At 38.4% G+C, this 20193-nt stretch overlaps 1 protein-coding gene across 1 annotated transcript in view; it reads right to left on the minus strand.

Moving 5' to 3' along the window:
* The window catches only part of NEDD1 (NEDD1 gamma-tubulin ring complex targeting factor), a 361264-nt gene that overhangs the window by 57568 nt on the left and 283503 nt on the right, over nt 1-20193 (minus strand). The window contains exon 14 of the mRNA XM_053719245.1: nt 9291-9357. Within this exon, the coding sequence (XP_053575220.1) occupies nt 9291-9357 (67 nt within the window). The remainder of the gene's footprint in view (nt 1-9290; nt 9358-20193) is intronic.

Raw genomic sequence — 20193 nt, forward strand, 5'->3', positions numbered from 1 at the left:
AAAATCTTCTCCAGAACCGCTTATGTTACAGCTGTGAAACTTGCTGTGTGTACTGCTGTACTAACCTAGAATAAAGTTTGTTCAAGAGAAGTGATTTAGTCACATGATCTAGCTGCCATTTTGAAATGTGCGAAAATCTTTAAACATCTTCTTCTCTGCAACCGCTAAGTGCAATGAAGCGCAATTTTGCACATGTGCTCTTTGCAAGGTCCTCTACCAAGTTTGTTCAAACTGCAAATTTTTCATAATCAACATGGCTGCTATGAGCCATTCACCTTTTTATCGCTGTTTAATTGCGTAAATTTGCACTTTATGCATTATGTTTACACTATTTAACTATATTACAGTGTAGCAGACACATGAGTACACAGTCATGATCCCAAAAGGCAATATTGCAGTAAAAATTTGTGAAATAAAACATTTGCAAATTTTCATAAAACACCTGCAAATTGTAGAGGTCTATAGTGAGCATTAGTATGTGCAATTTGAAAGCCATTCAATGCATAGTTTGGCGACCATATTCTTTTGTATGCAAAGTTTTTAAAAAACACAAAAAATCTTCTTCTCCGAAACCGCTTATGGCACAGACTTGAAATTTTGTTTATAAAGTTATCTTATACCTAACATTCAGATTTGTTCAAGAGAAGTTGATAGGTCATGTAGTTTGGCAGCCATTTTGAATTGTTCAAAAACGCTTACCGATATTTTTAAATTAATAATAAAACAAAAACCGTTTGACAAAAATGCTTTATTTTTGCCATGCTGTTATTAACATATATGGTGAGCACTAATGTGCGTTATATGGAGGCTGTACATCTTATGATCGGGCAGCCATATTGGTTTACGTGAAAATAACGAAAGTCTATTTTTTCTGCAACCACTTATGTAAGAACTGTGAAATTTGCTGTATAATCTTATATAGTGACCTAGATTCACAATTGCTCATTAGGAGAGAATCATTCACATGATGAGGCAGCAATATTGGTTTTATGTTTATCGTAATTATTTGTAATTCAATACTGCCTCTTTTGATTCAATTGCTCACAAAACACAAATTACTTATGCTAAACTCTTGAAATCAGGTTTGCTGGTAAAGCATATTGCAATGCAACCTCTCATACAACATTAAACTCATAGGTCATATGGTTAGGCAGCCATTTTGTTTTTTGAGACAAATTTCGAGACATGCTTAAAAATCTTCAGCTCTGGAACTGCTTATGTTACAACTTTGAAACTTGCTGTGCTCAGTGCTGCTATGAACTAGATTTGCCATTGCTCAACAGAAGTGCATTGGTCACATGATGTTGCAGCCATCTTGCATTTTTCAAAAATCTTTAAACATCATCATCTCTTAAACCGCTTAGTGTAATAAAGCACAATTTTAGGTCCTCTACCAAGTTTGTTCAAACTGCGATTTTTCCTTAATCAACATGGCTGCCATGAGACATTAACTGTTTTATCAACATTTAATTCTGTAAATTTGCACTTTATGCATTAGTTTTACAATATTTAACAATATTACAGTGTAATAGACAGATGATAACACAGTCATAACCCTCAAAGACAATATTGCAGTTAAAATTTGCACTGCGCAGTCGCCTTCATAAAATAAAACATTTGCAAATTTTCATGAAACTAATGCAAGTTGTAGAGATTGTAGAGGTGAGCATTAGTATGTGCAATTTGAAAGCAATACATTGCATAGCTTGGCGGCCATTTTGTTTCGTATGCACTGATTTTAAAAGTTACAAAAATCTTTTCCGAAACCGCTTATGGGACAGACTTGAAATTTTGTTTACAGAGTGATCTTATGACTAACATTCAGATTTGTTTAAGAGAAGTTGATAGGTCATGTGTTTTGGCAGCCATTTTGAATTGTTCAAAAACGCTTAACAATATTTTTAAATTAATAATAAAACAAAAACCGTTTTACCAAAATGCTTTATTTTTGCCATGTTTATTGACATCTATGATGAGAATTATTGTGCATAATATGGAGGCTGTATATCATATCTGGCAGACATTTTGTTTTATGCGAAAATTTAGAAAATCTATTTTCTCTGCAAAGGTTTATGTTAGAACTGTGAAACTAGCTGTATAACCTTATATTGTGACAGAGTCACATTTTTTCATGTTGAAGGAATAGGTCACAAGCTATGGCAGCCATATTGGTTTACACGAAAATTTCGAAAATGTGATTTCTTTGCAACCGCCTATGTTAAAGCTGTGAAATTTGCTGTATAGCTATATATTGTGACTTAGCAGCTTGTATGCCATTGCAAAGGCGATGTGCATGGCCACCTCTATCGCTGCTTGCAGCTATATTTTTATATCTTGTGCTTCTCATACTCTCTACATACCACTTCCACCCCTTCTACCACATCCTTTACTTTACACTTTCCTCCTCTCTTCATTCTCCCTATTTCATATCCTGTCTCCATTGCTCTGCCTTTACATCTTCTTTCTCCAATTCACCCTAATCTTAACTGTTGCCCACCCCCTTATCCTCTCCATCTTACATTCCACTTGTTCTCTATTTACATCTTTCTCTACCGCCCTCTTTCTCCATCTTCCCATTCACGCTTTCCCTTAATTCTCCCACCTTCCTCTTCTCCCGTCCCTCACTCAGATTTTTTTCTCTCCATTCTACCTTCCAGCCACTTTAATCCTCTCTCATCCCTATTGCCTTTAATCCAGCTTCCAATTTTTTCACACTTTATCTAAATTATTTCCATTATTCCACTTTCTCGTATCATTCTCTACTTTAGTTTTTACCTTCACCCTTTTAGTCTCTCTGCATCCTTCCACTACTTTCTCTTAATCCTGCTACTCACCATCTTCTTTTTTAACCTACTTACTTAATGTATTTCTTCCCCATTAATTTTCTGTATTCTTTTTATTTTCTTCCAACACTATCACCCTTTCTTCCTCTCACCCTATCTCACATATCCCTTCTTTCATCACCTATCCATTCTCACTTCTGCCATCTTTCGGTATCTGCCTTTCATTTTCCATCCCTTCTTGCCTTTTTAACCCCTTAGTGACCAGACCACTTTTCAATTTGTTGACCATCTGGGACAAAGGCTATTTTTGAATTTCTGCGATGTTTGTGTTTAACTGTAATTTTCCTCTTACTCATTTACTGTACCCACACATATTATATACTGTTTTTCTCGCCTTTAAATGGACTTTCTAAAGATATGATTATTTTCATCATATCTTATAATTTACTATAAAAAAAATATAAAATATGAGGAAAAAATGAAAAAAAAAATGCACTTTTTCTAACTTTGAGCCCCAAAATCTCTTACACATCTACAACCACCATAAAATACCAATGCTAAACAGTTTCTAAATTTTGTCCTGAGTTTATAAATACCCAATGTTTACATGTTCTTTGCTTTTTTTGCAAGTTATAGGGCAATAAGTACAAGTAGCACTTTGCTATTTCAAAACCATGTTTTTTCAAAATTGGCGATAGTTACATTGTAACACCAATATCTGTCAGGAATCCCCTGAATAACCCTTCAAATGTATATATTTTTTAAAAGAAGACAACCTAAGGTATTAAACTTGGGGTATTTTGACTTTTTTCATGCAACCATTTTACCACCAATCTATGCCAAAGTTTGGGGGGGAAAAAAAATAATTAGATTTTTTGACAAAATAGCAATTTAAGAATACATTTACTGATAATATTAAGGGTTACTGCCAAATAACACCCTAATATGTCTTCAGCAGCATCTCCTGGGTACAGTGATACCACCCATGTATAGGTGTGTCGGGTTCTCGGGGGGCTAAAAGCTCTTATTTTTAGAGAGCGCATTCCAGTTTTTCAACTTGGAATTTTCACATCGGTCATCATGCACCCATGTCCTATTTGGGACATTTCTGAAGCTGGCCAATGGAATTTACCCCCATAAAACCATATATTTTTGAAAAGTAGACACCCTAGGGTATTTCAAATGCTGGTATTTTAACACTTTCCATGCACTAATTCAACCACCAGTCTTTGTCAAACTTTTGGGTAGTCATTTTTTGTGTTATTTTTCACACACATTGTACTTTAGGCATGGATTCTCAGTTCCTGTTATGTGTTACTGCCAAAAAACACCTCAATATGTGTTCAACAACATCTCCTGAGTATAGTGATACCACCCATGTATAGGTGTGTTGGGTTCTCTGGGGGCTAGAAGGCCTTATTTTTAGGAAGCGCATTCCAGTTTTTCAACTTGGAATTTTCACATCGGTCATCATGCACCCATGTCCTATTTGGGACATTTCTGAAGCCGGCCAATGAAATTTACCCCCATAAAACCATATATTTTTGAGAAGTAGACCCCCTAGGGTATTTGAAATGCTGGTATTTTCACACTTTCCATGAACTTATTTAACCACCAGTCTTTGTCAAACGTTTGGGTAGTCATTTTTTTGTGTTATTTTTCACACACATTGTACTTTAGGCATGGATTCTCAGTTCCTGTTATGTGTTACTGCCAAAAAACACCTCAATATGTGTTCAACAACATCTCCTGAGTACAGTGATACCACCCATGTATAGGTGTGTTGGGTTCTCTGGGGGCTAGCAGGCCTTATTTTTAGGAAGCGCATTCCATTTTTTACACTTCCCATTTTCACATCCCATGCACCCATGTTCTATTTAAGACATTTCTGAAGCCGGCCAATGTAATTTACCCCCATAAAACCAAATATTTTTGAAAAGTAGACATCCTAGGGTATTTCAAATGCAGGTATTTTAACACTTTCCATACACTAATTCAACCACTAGTCTTTGTCAAACTATTGGGCATTCATTTTTTTGTGTTATTTTTCACATACATTGTATTTTAGACATGGATTCACAGCTCCTGTTATGTGTTACTACCAAAGAAGACACCAATATGTGGTCACCAACATCTCCTGAGTTCAGTGATACCACCTATGCATAAGTTTGGTGGCTTGTTTGGGCGGTGCAATGCCAAATATCTGACATGTGTTTGTGATTTTTTTCACATTTAACATATTTTCTTTGCCTATCGTCTTTTTTGGGGGTCTTTTAACATACCCCAATTTATTTGTTTTCCATAAATGTGATTATATTTAAAAAGTTGACACCCCAAGGTATTATACATGGAGTGGTTTGATGACTTTGATGCAACCGTTTTAGCCCAAAAAATTGGAGAAAGTATATGGTGGTAATTTTTCAATTTTCATTGTTACAGACACATTGCTTTTTTACTATGATTTAGGAGAGACTGTTGTAAGTTATTGCAAAAGAATACTTCAGGTTGTTTTCTGCAAGGCACCCTGAGTACACCTATGCCCCCATGCATAGGTTTGCCAGGATTTTGGGAAGGTTATGTTACATGATTTTAGTTATTAAAAATGAGAGTATTTCTTCTGATAGGCCTATCTTTAGTTTGGGGCCTATCGCATACCCCACTTTTATTTATTGCATTCAAAGTGTATATTTTTTAAATGTTGACACCCCAAGGTATTGTATATGGTGTGCTTTGATGCCTTTGAAGCAACCGTTTTAGCCAAAAAATTGGAGAAAGTGTATGGTGGTAATTTTTCTATTTTCATTTTTACAGACACATTGCTTTTTGACTATGATTTAGGAGAGACTGTTGTAAGTTATTACAAAAACATACTTCAGGTTGTTTTCTGCAAGGCACCCTGAGAACACCTATGTCCCCCATGCATAGGTTTGACAGGGGTTTTGGTTAAAAAAAAACAGGCCCAATTTTACAAAAAAATAGAGTAGTGAAATGTAAAAATCTGGCACAGTAAAAGTAAAAAAAACAAAAAAACATCTAACTGTAAACATAACCAAAAAAAAAAAATATATATATATAACAGCAAATGTATTTATTTTTTTAAAAATTGACCATTGTATGGTACCGCTTGAAGCAGTCCCCAATGCAGAGTGCAGGCTGTCCAGGGCAATCAGGACAGTGATATACGGTGTCCCTTCTCTTCCCCCTCTTGGTACAGACTCTGCATTTTTTTTGTGGTTTCTGCTTTGCGGCAGTAGGGGGGATTTTAAAAATAAAATGGGTAGCCCCAACTCTGCTCTCTCCCATCACCGCCCGGGGAGCAGGTGCATCATGGTATAAAATCCCCGTAATAATCTGGAGCTGAAACTGTAAAAAAGTCTTTAACTCTGGGGTTTGCTTTTTTGAACAACAAAAAAGCGTTGTGGGTTGCAATCTGCATTAGGTAAATTGCAACCTTTTTGTACCAGGCCCTTGTCTTCCGCATAATTAGGTAGGGCTGCAGCAGCTGATCAGCCAGATCAACCCCACCCATATGCCGGTTATAAGACTTGATGCACACTGGCTTCCTTATGATCTCAGCTCTGCCACGTACAGAAACCGCCACCGTCCTCTCTGTGTGGATGGTGGTAAGAAGGTATACATTCTTCTTGTCTCTGTACTTAAGTGCCAACAGCTCCTCTTGGCGCAGAGCTGAGGTCTCCCCCCTTCGTGGCCGGGTGCGTACAAGCTGTCCTGGGAAACCTGCGCGGTTCTTTTTAATTGTACCGCAAGCTACTGTATCAAAGCAATACAGTAGCTTGAACAAAAGGACACTTGTATAAAAATTGTCTAAGTACAAGTGATACCCTTTGTTCATTAGGGGTAATATCAGGTCCCAGACAATCTTGCCAGTGGTTCCCATATGTTCTGGGCAACCTGGAGGGTCAAGTTGGCTATCCTTTCCCTCATACACCCGGAAGGCCTGAGTATACCCATTCTCGCTGTCACAGAGCTTATACACCTTTACCCCCTATCTGGAGCGCTTGGAAGGAATAAACTGCTTGAATCCCAGCCTTCCCTTATACTTCATTAGGGATTCATCAACGCATATATTCCTTCCAGGTGTATAAGCCTCTGCAAACCTGGCAGAAAAGTGGGTTATCAGGGGGCGGATTTTATACAGCCTGTCAAATTGGGGATGCTCCCTAGGGGGGCACAGGCTGTTGTCGCTGAAGTGCATGAAATGCAGAATCATTTCATACCTCTTCCTCGACATAATCTGGGAGAAAATGGGGGTAGAGCAGATGGGGCTAGTACTCCAGTAGGAGCGAATGGAGGGTTTCTTTATGATGCCCATCAGCATGGTCAATGCCCAGAATTTTTTTAATTCTGGCACATTGATGGGGGCCCATTGCTGCTTTGCCAAATATGTTCCAGGCTTTGCAGCACGGAACTGATGGGCATATAAATTAGTTTGGGCGACAATGTTCCCCAATACATCATCGCCCAGAAACACTTCCAGGGGGCTAAAACCTGCCACATCTATATTTATGCCAGCATTTGCTGTGAAGGGTGGGATATCTGGCCTCTGGAGATGAGGTGTTACCCACTCTTCAGCAGCAATGGCAGCAACACGCCTCCTTCTGGCAGGGGGGCTAGCAGGGGGGCTGGTAGGGGGTCTAGCAGCCACAGATACATCACTATCAGTTGAGACTGCATCTAGTGATGTATCTGAGCATATGGCAGGGTCAAAATTGGGGTCTGAGTCAGACATAGAGGCATCTGACTCTGACGCAAGGATGGCATACGCCTCCTCAGCACTATATATTTTCTGTGACATTTTTGTATCTGTCACAGAAAAAATGTACTAAATTTTTTTAAATTATAGCGATCACTGGCAAGCTAGGGGTTAATGGCTCTGAAAATTAAATTAAATTAACTAAATGGTTCTGAAAAGAGCCTCTGGATTTTTAAAAAATTACAACAACAAAATTAACCCCTAAAAAAATGCACAGACAGCAAAAAAGTACAACTATGCTACTGCCAGTGATTTATAGCGATCACTGGCAAGCTAGGGGTTAATGGCTCTGAAAATTAATTTAAATTAACTAAATGGTTCTGAAAAGATCCTCTGGATTTTTAAAAAATTACAACAAAATTAACCCCTAAAAAAATGCACAGACAGCAAAAAAGTACAGCTATGCTACTGCCAGTGATTTATAGCGATCACTGGCAAGCTAGGGGTTAATGGCTCTGAAAATTAAATTAACTAAATGGTTCTGAAAAGAGCCTCTGGATTTTTAAAAAATTACAACAAAAAAAATTAACCCCTAAAAAAATGCACAGACAGCAAAAAAAAAGTGCAGCTATGCTAATGCCAGTGATTTATAGTGATCACTGGCAAGCTAGGGGTTAATGGCTCTGAAAAGAGCCTTTGGTTCTATATTTTTTTTTAACAAATAAAATAATTAAATCTCTCTCTGCAAAAAAACAGGTCTCTCTCTCTCTCCAACAAAATCGCAAGTGAGGAGAGGGAGGGAGATCCACACTGATCAGTGTCAATATTTACAAATATTGACATGATCAGACAAATGGGGTATTTTATTATTATTATTTTTTTTTTTTGGGTGGGAGGCTCAGATTGGGTGACCCTAGCTTGCCCCTATGATGAGGCAGGCTAGGGACACCCCTAGAGGCCCCATGATGCACTGGGCATCGCCATCTTGGATGCCTAGTGAAGGGGGAGGGGGGGGGCTATTTTAGGCTTTTTTTTTATTTTATACGTTTTTTTTTTAAACATTTTTACTTTTATTTTATAACTAAGTGCCTCGACCCACCGAGGCACTTAGCACACAAGCAGAGCATCGGAAGCGTGTCCAATCGCTTCCGATGCTCTGAAACACTGCCGGGCTCCACGTGGAGCGAAACCGGAAGTGATCACTCGTGGGGGAGTGATCAATCCGGTCCCGGCACTCGGGAACAGTATTGCAGGATGCCTAGACCTCAAGGCAAGCCTGCAATACTGTTAGAGCAGCTGGAAGAGATTTCGATCGCTTCCAGTGCTCTGTTTAACCGACGACGTATGCCATACGTCCTCGGTCGTTAAGTGCTTTTTTTTTAGGACGTATGGCATATGTCGTCGGTCGTTAAGGGGTTAACATTCCACCTCAACCCAAAGCCTTCTTTTTTGGCACCGTCAAAATGTCTTCCCCCTTGCAACACTTCCTCTCATCATCTTACCATACTATCCTCAAACCAATTTCTCTATTTCTGCCACTTTTACTCTCTAGCAGTCTTTTTTCCCCCCACTTGAGTTATGTCCCCCTTCTCCCTTTTACTCACTCTCTGCATCACTCATCCACATCATCTGTTAACTTTTTTTCTTCCTACAGTCTAATTTTTACAGCATAGCATTAATGTTAAAAACAATGAAGAACACCCAAACACTGAGCTAACACATCTCAGGGAAAATACAATTATAACCTATAAATCCAAACTTTGCAGCATATGTTAAACTATTTTTGTACCTACCGACTGTATATGAAACTGTTTTATCATTTCAACTTGCAAATTCACTATGTCCCGGTGACAAGCTTCCCTGAAAAGTAAAAGAGAAGATGTTAGATAAAAAGTACAATTTGATGGACTTTAAGATTTATAATAAGATCTGATGAAGAATACAGAGTGAGATAGAAATGCATTGTTTAAAGTAGGATGCAAAAAACTATGACCTAGAGGCTTAAATTTCACCTTTTTTTTATTATGAAATCTAGTCCAACACTTCTCCAGTATTAATAAAACATACATGTTTATATGCAATGAATGCATTTTCTGCTGAACTTTTGCTGGGCTTGCATAATTTCCTAAACTGTTTACATGTAGCCATATCCATAGCCACCTGATTTTATAGTGATGCATTTGACTTTAAATTTTTAAAAGAAATTGTTTCTCTTTTCTGCAATGGATTATCCCAAAATGGTCAGGACGGTTTCTAGGTCTGAGAGAATATGCAGCTACTTGTGCAAGCATAAATTAGTGAATATGTATAACCTAAGCATAGTTTCTTTTGAAGATCAGGAGAAAAACAATCTGCACATAAACCATTTTAATTCAGTTGCTATACAATTACAAATAAATTCCATGTTTGGGGTACAGTCGGTACTGCTTGTAACATCACTGTTCTACATAGGACTATTTTATTGGGTGCAACCCCCAGCTAAACTTTTAGCCAATATTAAGCTAAAATTAGTTAATATTAAAAAAAATGTTAAATTTTTATTGCACAAATTATCATTCAATACATTTATGTTAAATGATGCAATTAAATTGTGCTTTGGATTGAGAAAATGTTATAACATTAGAAAAATTAAATTTATTCTTACCTAATAAATTTGTTTCGAAATTTGTTTTGAAATTTGTTTTGAAATACAGGACGGGACCGTGTACTCACCGTGTCAAGAAAAACAAATGTATCAGGTAAGAATAAATTTAATTTTCTTTCTAATGACACGGTGAGTCCACGGATCATCATAATTACTATTGGGAATCAATACCCAAGCTAGAGGACACCGATGATAAGGGAGGGACAAGACAGTTAACCTAAACAGAAGGCACCACTGCTTGAAGAACCTTTCTCCCAAAAACAGCCTCAGCAGAAGCAAAAGTATCAAATTTGTAAAATTTAGAAAAAGTGTGTAAAGATGACCAAGTGGCAGGCTTGCAAATCTGATCTACAGAAGCACCATTCTTGAAAGCCCAAGAAGAAGAAACAGCCCTTGTGGAATGAGCCGTGATTCTCTCAGGAGGCTGCTGACCAGCACTCATATGCCAAGCGAATAACACTCCTCAACCAACACGAAAGAAGTAGCCGTAGCTTTCTGACCTTTCCGTTTTCCAGAAAAAACAACAAACAAAGAAGAAAACTGGCGAAAATCCTTAGTCGCCTGCAAATAATATTTCAAAGCATGAACTACATCCAGATTGTGCAACAAACGTTCCTTATGAGAAGAAGGATTAGGACCCAAAGAAGGAACAACAATTTCCTGATTAATATTCTTATCAGAAACAACCTTGGGAAGAAAACCTAAAGCAGTACGAAGTTACACCTTATCAGAATGAATAATAAGAAAAGGAGACTCACATTGCAAAGCAGAAAGCTCTGAAACTCTTCGAGCTGAAGAGATATCAACCAAAAACAAAACCTTCCAGGTTAACAACTTAATATCCAAAGAATGCATAGGCTCAAACTGAGCCTGTTGAAGAACTATCAGAACCAAATTAAGACTCCAAGGAGGAGTTACAAACTTAACCCTAGGCCGAATTCTTACCAGGGCCTGACAAAAAGACTGATCATAGTCTCAATAACTGACTCAGAAAAACCAGGCTTAGATAAAATCAGGCGTTCAATCACCAAGAAGTCAGCTTCAGAGAAACAAGATTTGGATGAAGGGCCCTTGAAGTAGAAAGTCCTTCCTTAATGGAAGACTCCACGGAGGAGACAATGACATTTCCACCAGATCTGCATATCAGATCCTGCGAGGACAGGCCGGTGCAATGAGAATCACTCTCCTGCCTGATTTGAGCAATGACCCGAGGAAGAATAGCAAACGGGGGAAACACGTATGCCAGACTGAACCTCCAAGGAACTGCTAGAGCATCTATTAGAACCGCTTGAGGATCCCTTGACCTCGACCCGTACTTTGGAAGCTTGGCATTGTGGCGGGATGCCATAAGATCCAACTCCGGTTGAACCCACATGAGAATCAAACTGGAAAACACCTCCGGATGAAGCTCCCACTCCCCCGGATAAATAGACTGTCTGCTCAGAAAATCTGCTTCCCAATTGTCCACTCCTGGAATGTGGATCGCAGACAGACGACGATTGTGAACCTCCGCCCACTGAATAATCCTGGCTACCTCTTCCATCGCCAAAGAACTCCGAGTTCCTCCCTGATGATTGATGTAAGCTACGGACGTCATATTGTCTGACTGGAATCTGATAAACTGGGTTGAAGACAACTGAAGCCAGGCCAGAAGAGCATTGAAAATTGCTCTCAGCTCAAAGACATTCATAGGAACAACCGATTTCTTCCGAGTCCACAAACCCTGAGCCTTTAACGAACCCCAGGCAGCTCCCCAACCCAGCAGACTGGCATCCGTGGTCACAATTACCCAGGTAGGCCTGCGAAAACAGGTTCCCTGGGAGAGACGATCCTGAGACAACCACCATGGAAGATAATCTCTTGCAGCCTGATCTAGAACTATCTTTGGAGACAGGTGACTGAAGAGCCAAACAAGAATTGAACATTTTTGACTTCCTTGCTTCTGTCAAAATAATCTTCATTTCCAGAGAATCTATAATGGTACCCAAAAATACCACTCTTGTAGCCGGAATAAAGGAACTTTTTCCTAAATTCACATTCCAACCGTGGGAGCGCAGAAAAGACAACTTTGTGTGAGAGCTTGCTTGTTGAAAAGATGGAGCCTGAACTAGAATGCCGTCCAGGTAAGGAGCTACTGCAACCCCCTGCAGTCTGAGAACTGCCAATAACACACCCAGGACCTTTGAAAACACCCTGGAAGCAGTTGCAATACCGAAAGGAAGAGCCAAAAACTGAAAATGCTTGTCTAGAAAAGAAAAATTTCAGAAACTTGTGATGATCCTTTTGAATGGGAATAAGTAGATATGCATCCTTCAGATCTACCGTAGTCATGAACTGACCCTCCTGAACCAGAGGTAGAATTGACAGAATAGTCTCCCATCTTGAATGATGGAACCTTGAGATATTTGTTTACTAATTTAAGATCTAAAATGGGTCTGAAAGTTCCCTCTTTTTTTGGGGAACAATGAACAGATTGGAATAAAACCCTAGTCCCTGCTCCTGAACTGGAACAGTGACGATCACTCCCATATCGGAAAGATCCTGGACACAACTTAAAAATGCCTCTCTTTTTAACTGATTTACCGATAACCTTGAAAGATGAAACCTGCCCCTGGGAGGAAAAGACTTTAACTCCAGTTTGTATCCCTGGGATACAATATCTATTACCCAGGGATCTGGGACATCCCTTGCCCAGGCTTGAGCAAACAAAGACAGCATGCCCCCCCCCCACGCGATCCATTCCCGAATCGGGGGCAGACCCTTCATGCTGACTGAGTCAGCGGCAGGCTTCTTTGACTGCTTCCTCCCTTTCCAGGACTGATTATGTCTCCAGGAAGGCCTGGATTGATCTGCTTATTTCTCTTATCCTGAGGAAGAGAATGTCCCTTCCCACCAGTAATATCAAAGATAATTTCAGCCAAACCAGGTCCAAACAAAGTCTTCCCTTTGTAAGGAACTGATAAAATCTTAAACTTGGATGATACATTCGCAGACCAAGACTTTAACCATAAAGCCCTGCAAGCCAAAACAGCAAAGCCAGAAATCTTTGCTCCCAACTTGACAACCTGTAAAGAGGCGTCCGCAATAAAAGAATTGGCCAATTTTAAAGCTTTAATTCTATCCTGATACTCTTCGAGAGAAGTCTCCTGAAGAATAGAATCAGACAATGCATCAAACCAATATGCAGCCGCACTGGTAAGCGTGGCAATACACGCAACAGGTTGCCATTGGAGCCCCTGATGAACATAAATCCTCTTAAATAAAGACTCCAACTTCTTATCCATGGGTTCCTTAAAAGCACAACTACCCTCAATAGGAATAGTGGTCCTCTTGGCCAAAGTGGAAATAGCTCCCTCAACCTTAGGAACGGTCTGCCAATAATCCTTAATTGAATCTGCAATAGGAAACATCTTCCTAAAAATAGGAGAAGGGGAAAAAGGAATTCCAGGCTTCTCCCATTCCCGAGAAATAATCTCTAAAACCCAATCCAGAACAGGAAAAACTTCCGCCACGGAGGGAATATCAAAAAACGTATTTGACTTACTAGCCTTCTTTGGAGTAACTCTGACCGTTGAATCAGAATCATCCAAAGTAGCCAAAAACTCCCTGAGTAAGAAACGGAGGTGCTCCAACTTAAATCTGAAAGAAACCACCTCAGAATCAGTAAAAGGAGACACACTATCAGAGTCTGAAATTTCACCCTTAGAGAAGGAACCCTTAGAGAAATTCCATCCTATGAGAAGGAACATTAGATAAAACTGCAACAGAATCAGAAGTCCTTCTGCGTTTACCCTGTAATACAGGAAAAGCAGACAATGCATCAGATATAGCAGAGGATATGCGAGTAGACAAATCCTGTAAAGAAAAACTAGCCTGAGACGACACGCAGGGCACTGCATGTGAAGAGGAGTGAGACTGAGAGGAATGGGGAGAAAGCTGAACTACAGCTTGAACAGGAGGCTCCTGAACAACAGTCTCCTTAGAAAATGAAGGCTCTGTATCAAAGAGTCTATCCCTGTACTGCATAGTCCTCTCTATACAAGAGGAACAGAAAGGGATAGGAGGCTCTACATTAGCATCTAGACATAGGTTACAAGTCACAGCTTGCAAGTCTTCCTGGTGCATATTACACACAAATGTAAAAGAAAAAAAAAAAAAGTTACTGTCACTTTAAAAGAAAAACATTACAAAAATCTTTTAATGCCAAAAACAAAAATAAAGATGATTTAGTAACCAACAAGCACCTCTGCAACTTAACAGTCCAACTTAGGTGCTAAATAACCCCCCTACCAGTCAGAGGATACGACCACAGAATATGCAGAAACCGGACTTCACCCAGAAGAACCGCAGCACTGGAACGGACTTAGGAAACAATGCACACTACCAGCAGCTGCTCAACAAACAAACCCCCAGAGCGGAAGAGCATCTTTCTGTGTACCAGCAGAAAAAAACAAAAATAGCACTTACCTCCAAACTGCCAGGCAGCAAGGCAGTCTAACAGGCTTGCTTGCAAGGATCCCCATCCTAACATGGACATGAGAATAAAAAACAAAGCCTAAGTAAACCTACATAGTCTATCATAGCAGGGGCAGCAATCTTGAGAGGCACAGAGGGACTATACTCCCCAAGTTCCCAAAAAAACTTAAAAGCCACCACAGCTCTACTGAAGAGACTGACGTGGAATACAGCTAAACCCCAAGTAAAAAACAAAACAAACTTGCTCTGTTTAAAAATAAACTCTTGATAGAAGAATCAGACACCTAATTTTACCACTTCCATGCACTACAGCAAAGAGAATGACTGGGGTTTGTGGGTAAGGGGAGTGGTATTTAACAGCTTTGGCTGTGGTGCTCTTTGCCTCCTCCTGCAGGTCAGGAGTGAATATCCCAATAGTAATGATAATCCGTGGACTCACCGTGTCATTAGAAAGAAATATTACTCTGCCCCACCCAGCTGGCAACATTTTCTGTGGAAAACACTGAAAATGGTAGATAGCATTGGTGACAAGTATACACTGTTTGTGGTAGTGGGTTTATTATGTTGTATATAGCATTGGTGAAATCTTCAGCAAAAATCAGACTGACTGTTTGCTACAATTAGGACAACGAATTTAGAACAAGAAAAATTCTATATTATAATGTGAAGAATGACAGTTACAATTTGATTTATGAGAATGTCAAAGATCCCAAAGCTATTGAAAGCTTATGCTAGAATGTTGAATAGAATAATGCAATTTGCTCATAGATTATTTTTCTTTTTATTCTCAGCTTTATTTTATTGTTTAAAATACAGCACTAAACTGATCTCTCACACTTATCAAATTATAAATAAAATAACACATCAGTAAACCAAGCTACAAGGCAGTTCATTAAAACCAAAATATCCTGCATCAAACCCATCACTATCCAATTAAATGTATAGACAAGCTTAGGTAGATTCAAAAGTAAAAATGATGGAGAATAAATGGAACTATAAATACAAGAATACATGCAAGCCAAATATGTACTGGGTAGGATTCAAAATGTTATTCAATGTGAAAAAGATATTTATAAACATGTTAAAAAAATATTTCTCTGTATGTGACAAATGGCATTTATATATACAGTAAATATAAAAGGTCTACACACCCCTGTTAAAATGTCAGGTTTCTGTGATGTAAAAAAATGAGACAAAGATAAATCATTTCAGAACTTTTTCCACCTTTAATGTGACCTATAAACTGTACAACTCAATTGAAAAACAAACTGAAATCTTTTAGGTGGAGTGAAAAAAAAATCCCTAAAATAATGTGGTTGCATAAGTGTGCACACCCTCTTATAACTGGGGATGTAGCTGTGTTCAGAATTAAGCAATCACATTCAAAATCATGTTAAATAGGAGTCAGCATACACCTGCCATCATTTAGAGTGCCTCTGATTCACCCCAAATAAAGTTCAGCTGCTCTAGTTAGTCTTTCCTGAAATTTTCCTTAGTCGCATCCCACAGCAAAAGCCATGGTCCAGAGAGAGCTTCCAAAACATCAGAGGGATCTCATTGTTAAAAGGTATCAGTCAGGAGAAGGGTACAAAAGAATTTCCAAGGCATTAGATATACCATGGAACACAGTGAAGACAGTCATCATCAAGTGGAGAAAATATGGCACAACCGTGACATTACCAAGAACTGGACGTCCCTCCAAAATTGATGAAAAAACGAGAAGAAAACTGGTCTGTGAGGCTACCAAGAGGCCTACAGCAACATTAAAGGAGGTGCAGGAATATCTGGCAAGTACTGGCTGTGTGGTACATGTGACAACAATCTCCCGTATTCTTCATATGTCTGGGCTATGGGGTAGAGTGGCAAGACGAAAGCTTTTTCTTACGAAGAAAAACATCCTAGCCAGGTAACATTTTGCAAAAACATATCTGAAGTCAACCAAAAGCATGTGGGAAAGGGTGTTATGGTCCGATGAAACCAAGGTTGAAATTTTTGGCCATAATTCCAAAAGATATGTTTAGCACAAAAACACCACCAAAAGAACACCATTCCCACAGTAAAGCATGGTGGTGGCAGCATCATGCTTTGGGGCTGTTTTTCTTCAGCTGGAACTGTTCCAAATACCAGTCAATATTGGCACAAAACCTTCAGGCTTCTGCTAGAAAGCTGAACATGAAGAGGAACTTCATCTTTCAGCATGACAACGACCCAAAGCATACATCCAAATAAACAAAGGATAGGCGACACCAGAAGAAGATTGAAGTTTTGGAATGGCCAAGCCAGTGCCCAGACCTGAATCCAATTGAAAATCTGTGGGGTGATCTGAAGAGGGCTGTGCACAGGAGATGCACTCTTATGCAACCATATTTTATTTTTATATTTTTTCTTCCCTCTACCTAAAAGATTTCAGTTTGTTTTTCAATTGAGTTGTACAGTTTATAGGTCACATTAAAGGTGGAAAAAGTTCTGAAATTATTTATCTTTGACTCATTTTTTTACATCACAGAAACCTGACATTTTAACAGGGGTGTGTAGACTTTTTATATCCACTGTATATATATTTGGTAACTACATCAACATTTAACAAAGAAGCCAACAGTGTGAATATTTTATGGATCACACAACTATTATATTTGCATGTGTCTTGCAAGTAGCTGATAAAGACTGTAATCATTAGAATGTGTTCCCTAATATTTGTGAATCTTTGACAAAGCGTCAGCAAGGCGTGAAATGGTCACTGCCATGTTTTTAACCGCTGTGATTGTTTTAACAGTCTACAATAAAGGTATGCATTTTACTTACACTTCGTAAAGCAGTTCTTTGTGTGCCTCTTCAAAAGTTTTGTATCTCCCTCCTATATGTTAACTGCAAACGCTAAGTTTAACAGTTGGCTTCGCTCCGGGACAGACACCGAAGCAACCCCAGGTAAAAGCAAGTCTACACTTTCTTTGTATGTGCACTAATCTTGTGCCCACATTATATATATATATATATATATATATATATATATATATATATATATATATATATATATATATATACACACACACACACACACACACATATACATACACACACACACCAAAGTTCTTTTTAAAAAGACATACAGAAGAAAAAAAAAATGTATCCAATGTTTGTAGTTCTGAATACTGTTACATTAAAACTGCTCTCTTCTAAGCGCTCGTAATATACAAATGTGAGAGGTGTCCTCTACTTTTGGAAGATACTAGACAGAGTCAGTACTGGAATTATGTTTTTTTTGTGTTGTTGAAACAGAACATGAGAATATATATATAAAATAAAAAAGGGAGACCTTTACGCCCTTGGAATAAAGTTGTCGTTGGAATTACAATAATATATATAACTGTCTTTGGCCTGAATACCCGAGAAAACTTTGAAGGATTTGTTTAAAAACCCACAAGGCAAATTTAAAAGTTAGTATGTATTTTTTACAACAGTCCAATGGTATTGGGTAATACTTGCTCTAACATAATTAGCTGATTGTTCACATTTCAGCTCAGTGTCCAGAATTTCTCCCTAATGACCAATTATAAACAACTAGAACACTATTAAGAAGGTTCAGTGTCATAGGAAGGTCTGAGATGTGTTATTAGCCTACTGCCAACCACTTATCTATTGATACAGCTTTCTCATATGTGTTTATTATTCTCTCAAATGACCATAATAAAGCTTATATAATGGTAGAAAAAAAAGATCACCAACACCACAGTGATGCATGCGTTATAACTGACATACAATTGTTCAGTTTTCAATATATTGTTAGAAATTTTGGCAGTTAAAAAAAAAAAAAGATACTTGAATGCATTGTAGTGATTAACAGTAAAGCTATAAAGCTTAACAAAAACACCCTACTGTAAATCAACATGTTTAACCAAATACCTTTTTTTTCCTCAACCTTTATATTCATTTATATCGCTGGCAGATTACTGTAATTTGAGTTACAATATTGACAAGACTGATTCTACTTTCAAAGAATATTCTCCAGAGGTAGTTAGCTCTATAGATCTACACATGTGGTTCACTGGCTTTCAGACTCAACAGCTGGCTAGAATTCTATCTGTTCAAAACAATACCCCATGAGTCCTATCACAGTTCACAAGGATGGAAAGGGTCACAAACTCCCACTGTCAGTTGCTTTTCTTCTGTGGAACTTTCAGACACAAACCCATCTGGTAGACTGTCTTAATATAGTGTCAAACTATTGAAGGTTTTTTTTAGGTCAGTGTAAGGAAGAGAATGCAATCCATTCTGAAGCTATACTAACTAAAGCGCTCACTCAAAACTGCTGCTTTAAGAAGAAGTTTTATATAATAATAAAAATGTTTTAAAAAATTTAATAATGAAGAAATAAGATACATAGGGTCAGACTACAGTTACGTGTGAGTGTTATTGGGTTTATCACGACAGTTTGCATGCGTCGGAAGGATTGCTTGTATTACAGTGCAATCGCGATTTACGCTAGAATGATTACTGCAACCTAAGATTACATTCATAACACTAAAAAAAATTACATATAAATATATATACATACACACACACACGTAGACATACATATACATAATCAGCTGATAACATATAAAGACATATTCATGCAATACTCATATTTAATAATATGTTATACTGTGTATTTACTGTAAAACATAATTTATGCTTACCTGATAAATTTATTTCTCTTGTAGTGTATCCAGTCCACGGATCATCCATTACTTGTGGGATATTCTCCTTCCCAACAGGAAGTTGCAAGAGGATCACCCACAGCAGAGCTGCTATATAGCTCCTCCCCTCACTGCCATATCCAGTCATTCGACCGAAACAAGACGAGAAAAGGAGAAACCATAGGGTGCAGTGGTGACTGTAGTTTAATTAAAATTTAGACCTGCCTGAAAAGGACAGGGCGGGCCGTGGACTGGATACACTACAAGAGAAATAAATTTATCAGGTAAGCATAAATTATGTTTTCTCTTGTTAAGTGTATCCAGTCCACGGATCATCCATTACTTGTGGGATACCAATACCAAAGCTAAAGTACACGGATGATGGGAGGGACAAGGCAGGAATTTAAACGGAAGGAACCACTGCCTGTAGAACCTCTCTCCCAAAAACAGCCTCCGCAGAAGCAAAAGTATCAAAATTGTAAAATTTGGAAAAAGTATGAAGGGAAGACCAAGTTGCAGCCTTGCAAATCTGTTCAACAGAGGCCTCATTTTTAAACACAGTCACAACAACTGCCACAGTCTACTGTGATTGTTACCCTCCTCAAACACGACTTTGAAGCCTTTTGAGCCCTTCAGAGATGTCCTGTATCATGCAGAGGGAAGCTGAATGTCTCTGTCAGTATTTTTAGCTGCACAGAAAAGCACTAAAATAGGCCCTTCCCACTCATATTGCAACAGTGGAAAGCTTCAGGAAACTGTTTCTAAGCAAAAATCAAGCCAGCCATGTGGAAAAAAACTAGGCCCCAATAAGTTTTGTCACCAAACATATATAAAAACGATTAACATGCCAGCAAACGTTTTATATTACACTTTTATAAGAGTATGTATCTCTGTTAATAA

The sequence above is a fragment of the Bombina bombina genome, chromosome 6, assembly GCF_027579735.1.
Source record: "Bombina bombina isolate aBomBom1 chromosome 6, aBomBom1.pri, whole genome shotgun sequence".
NCBI lineage: Eukaryota > Metazoa > Chordata > Amphibia > Anura > Bombinatoridae > Bombina > Bombina bombina.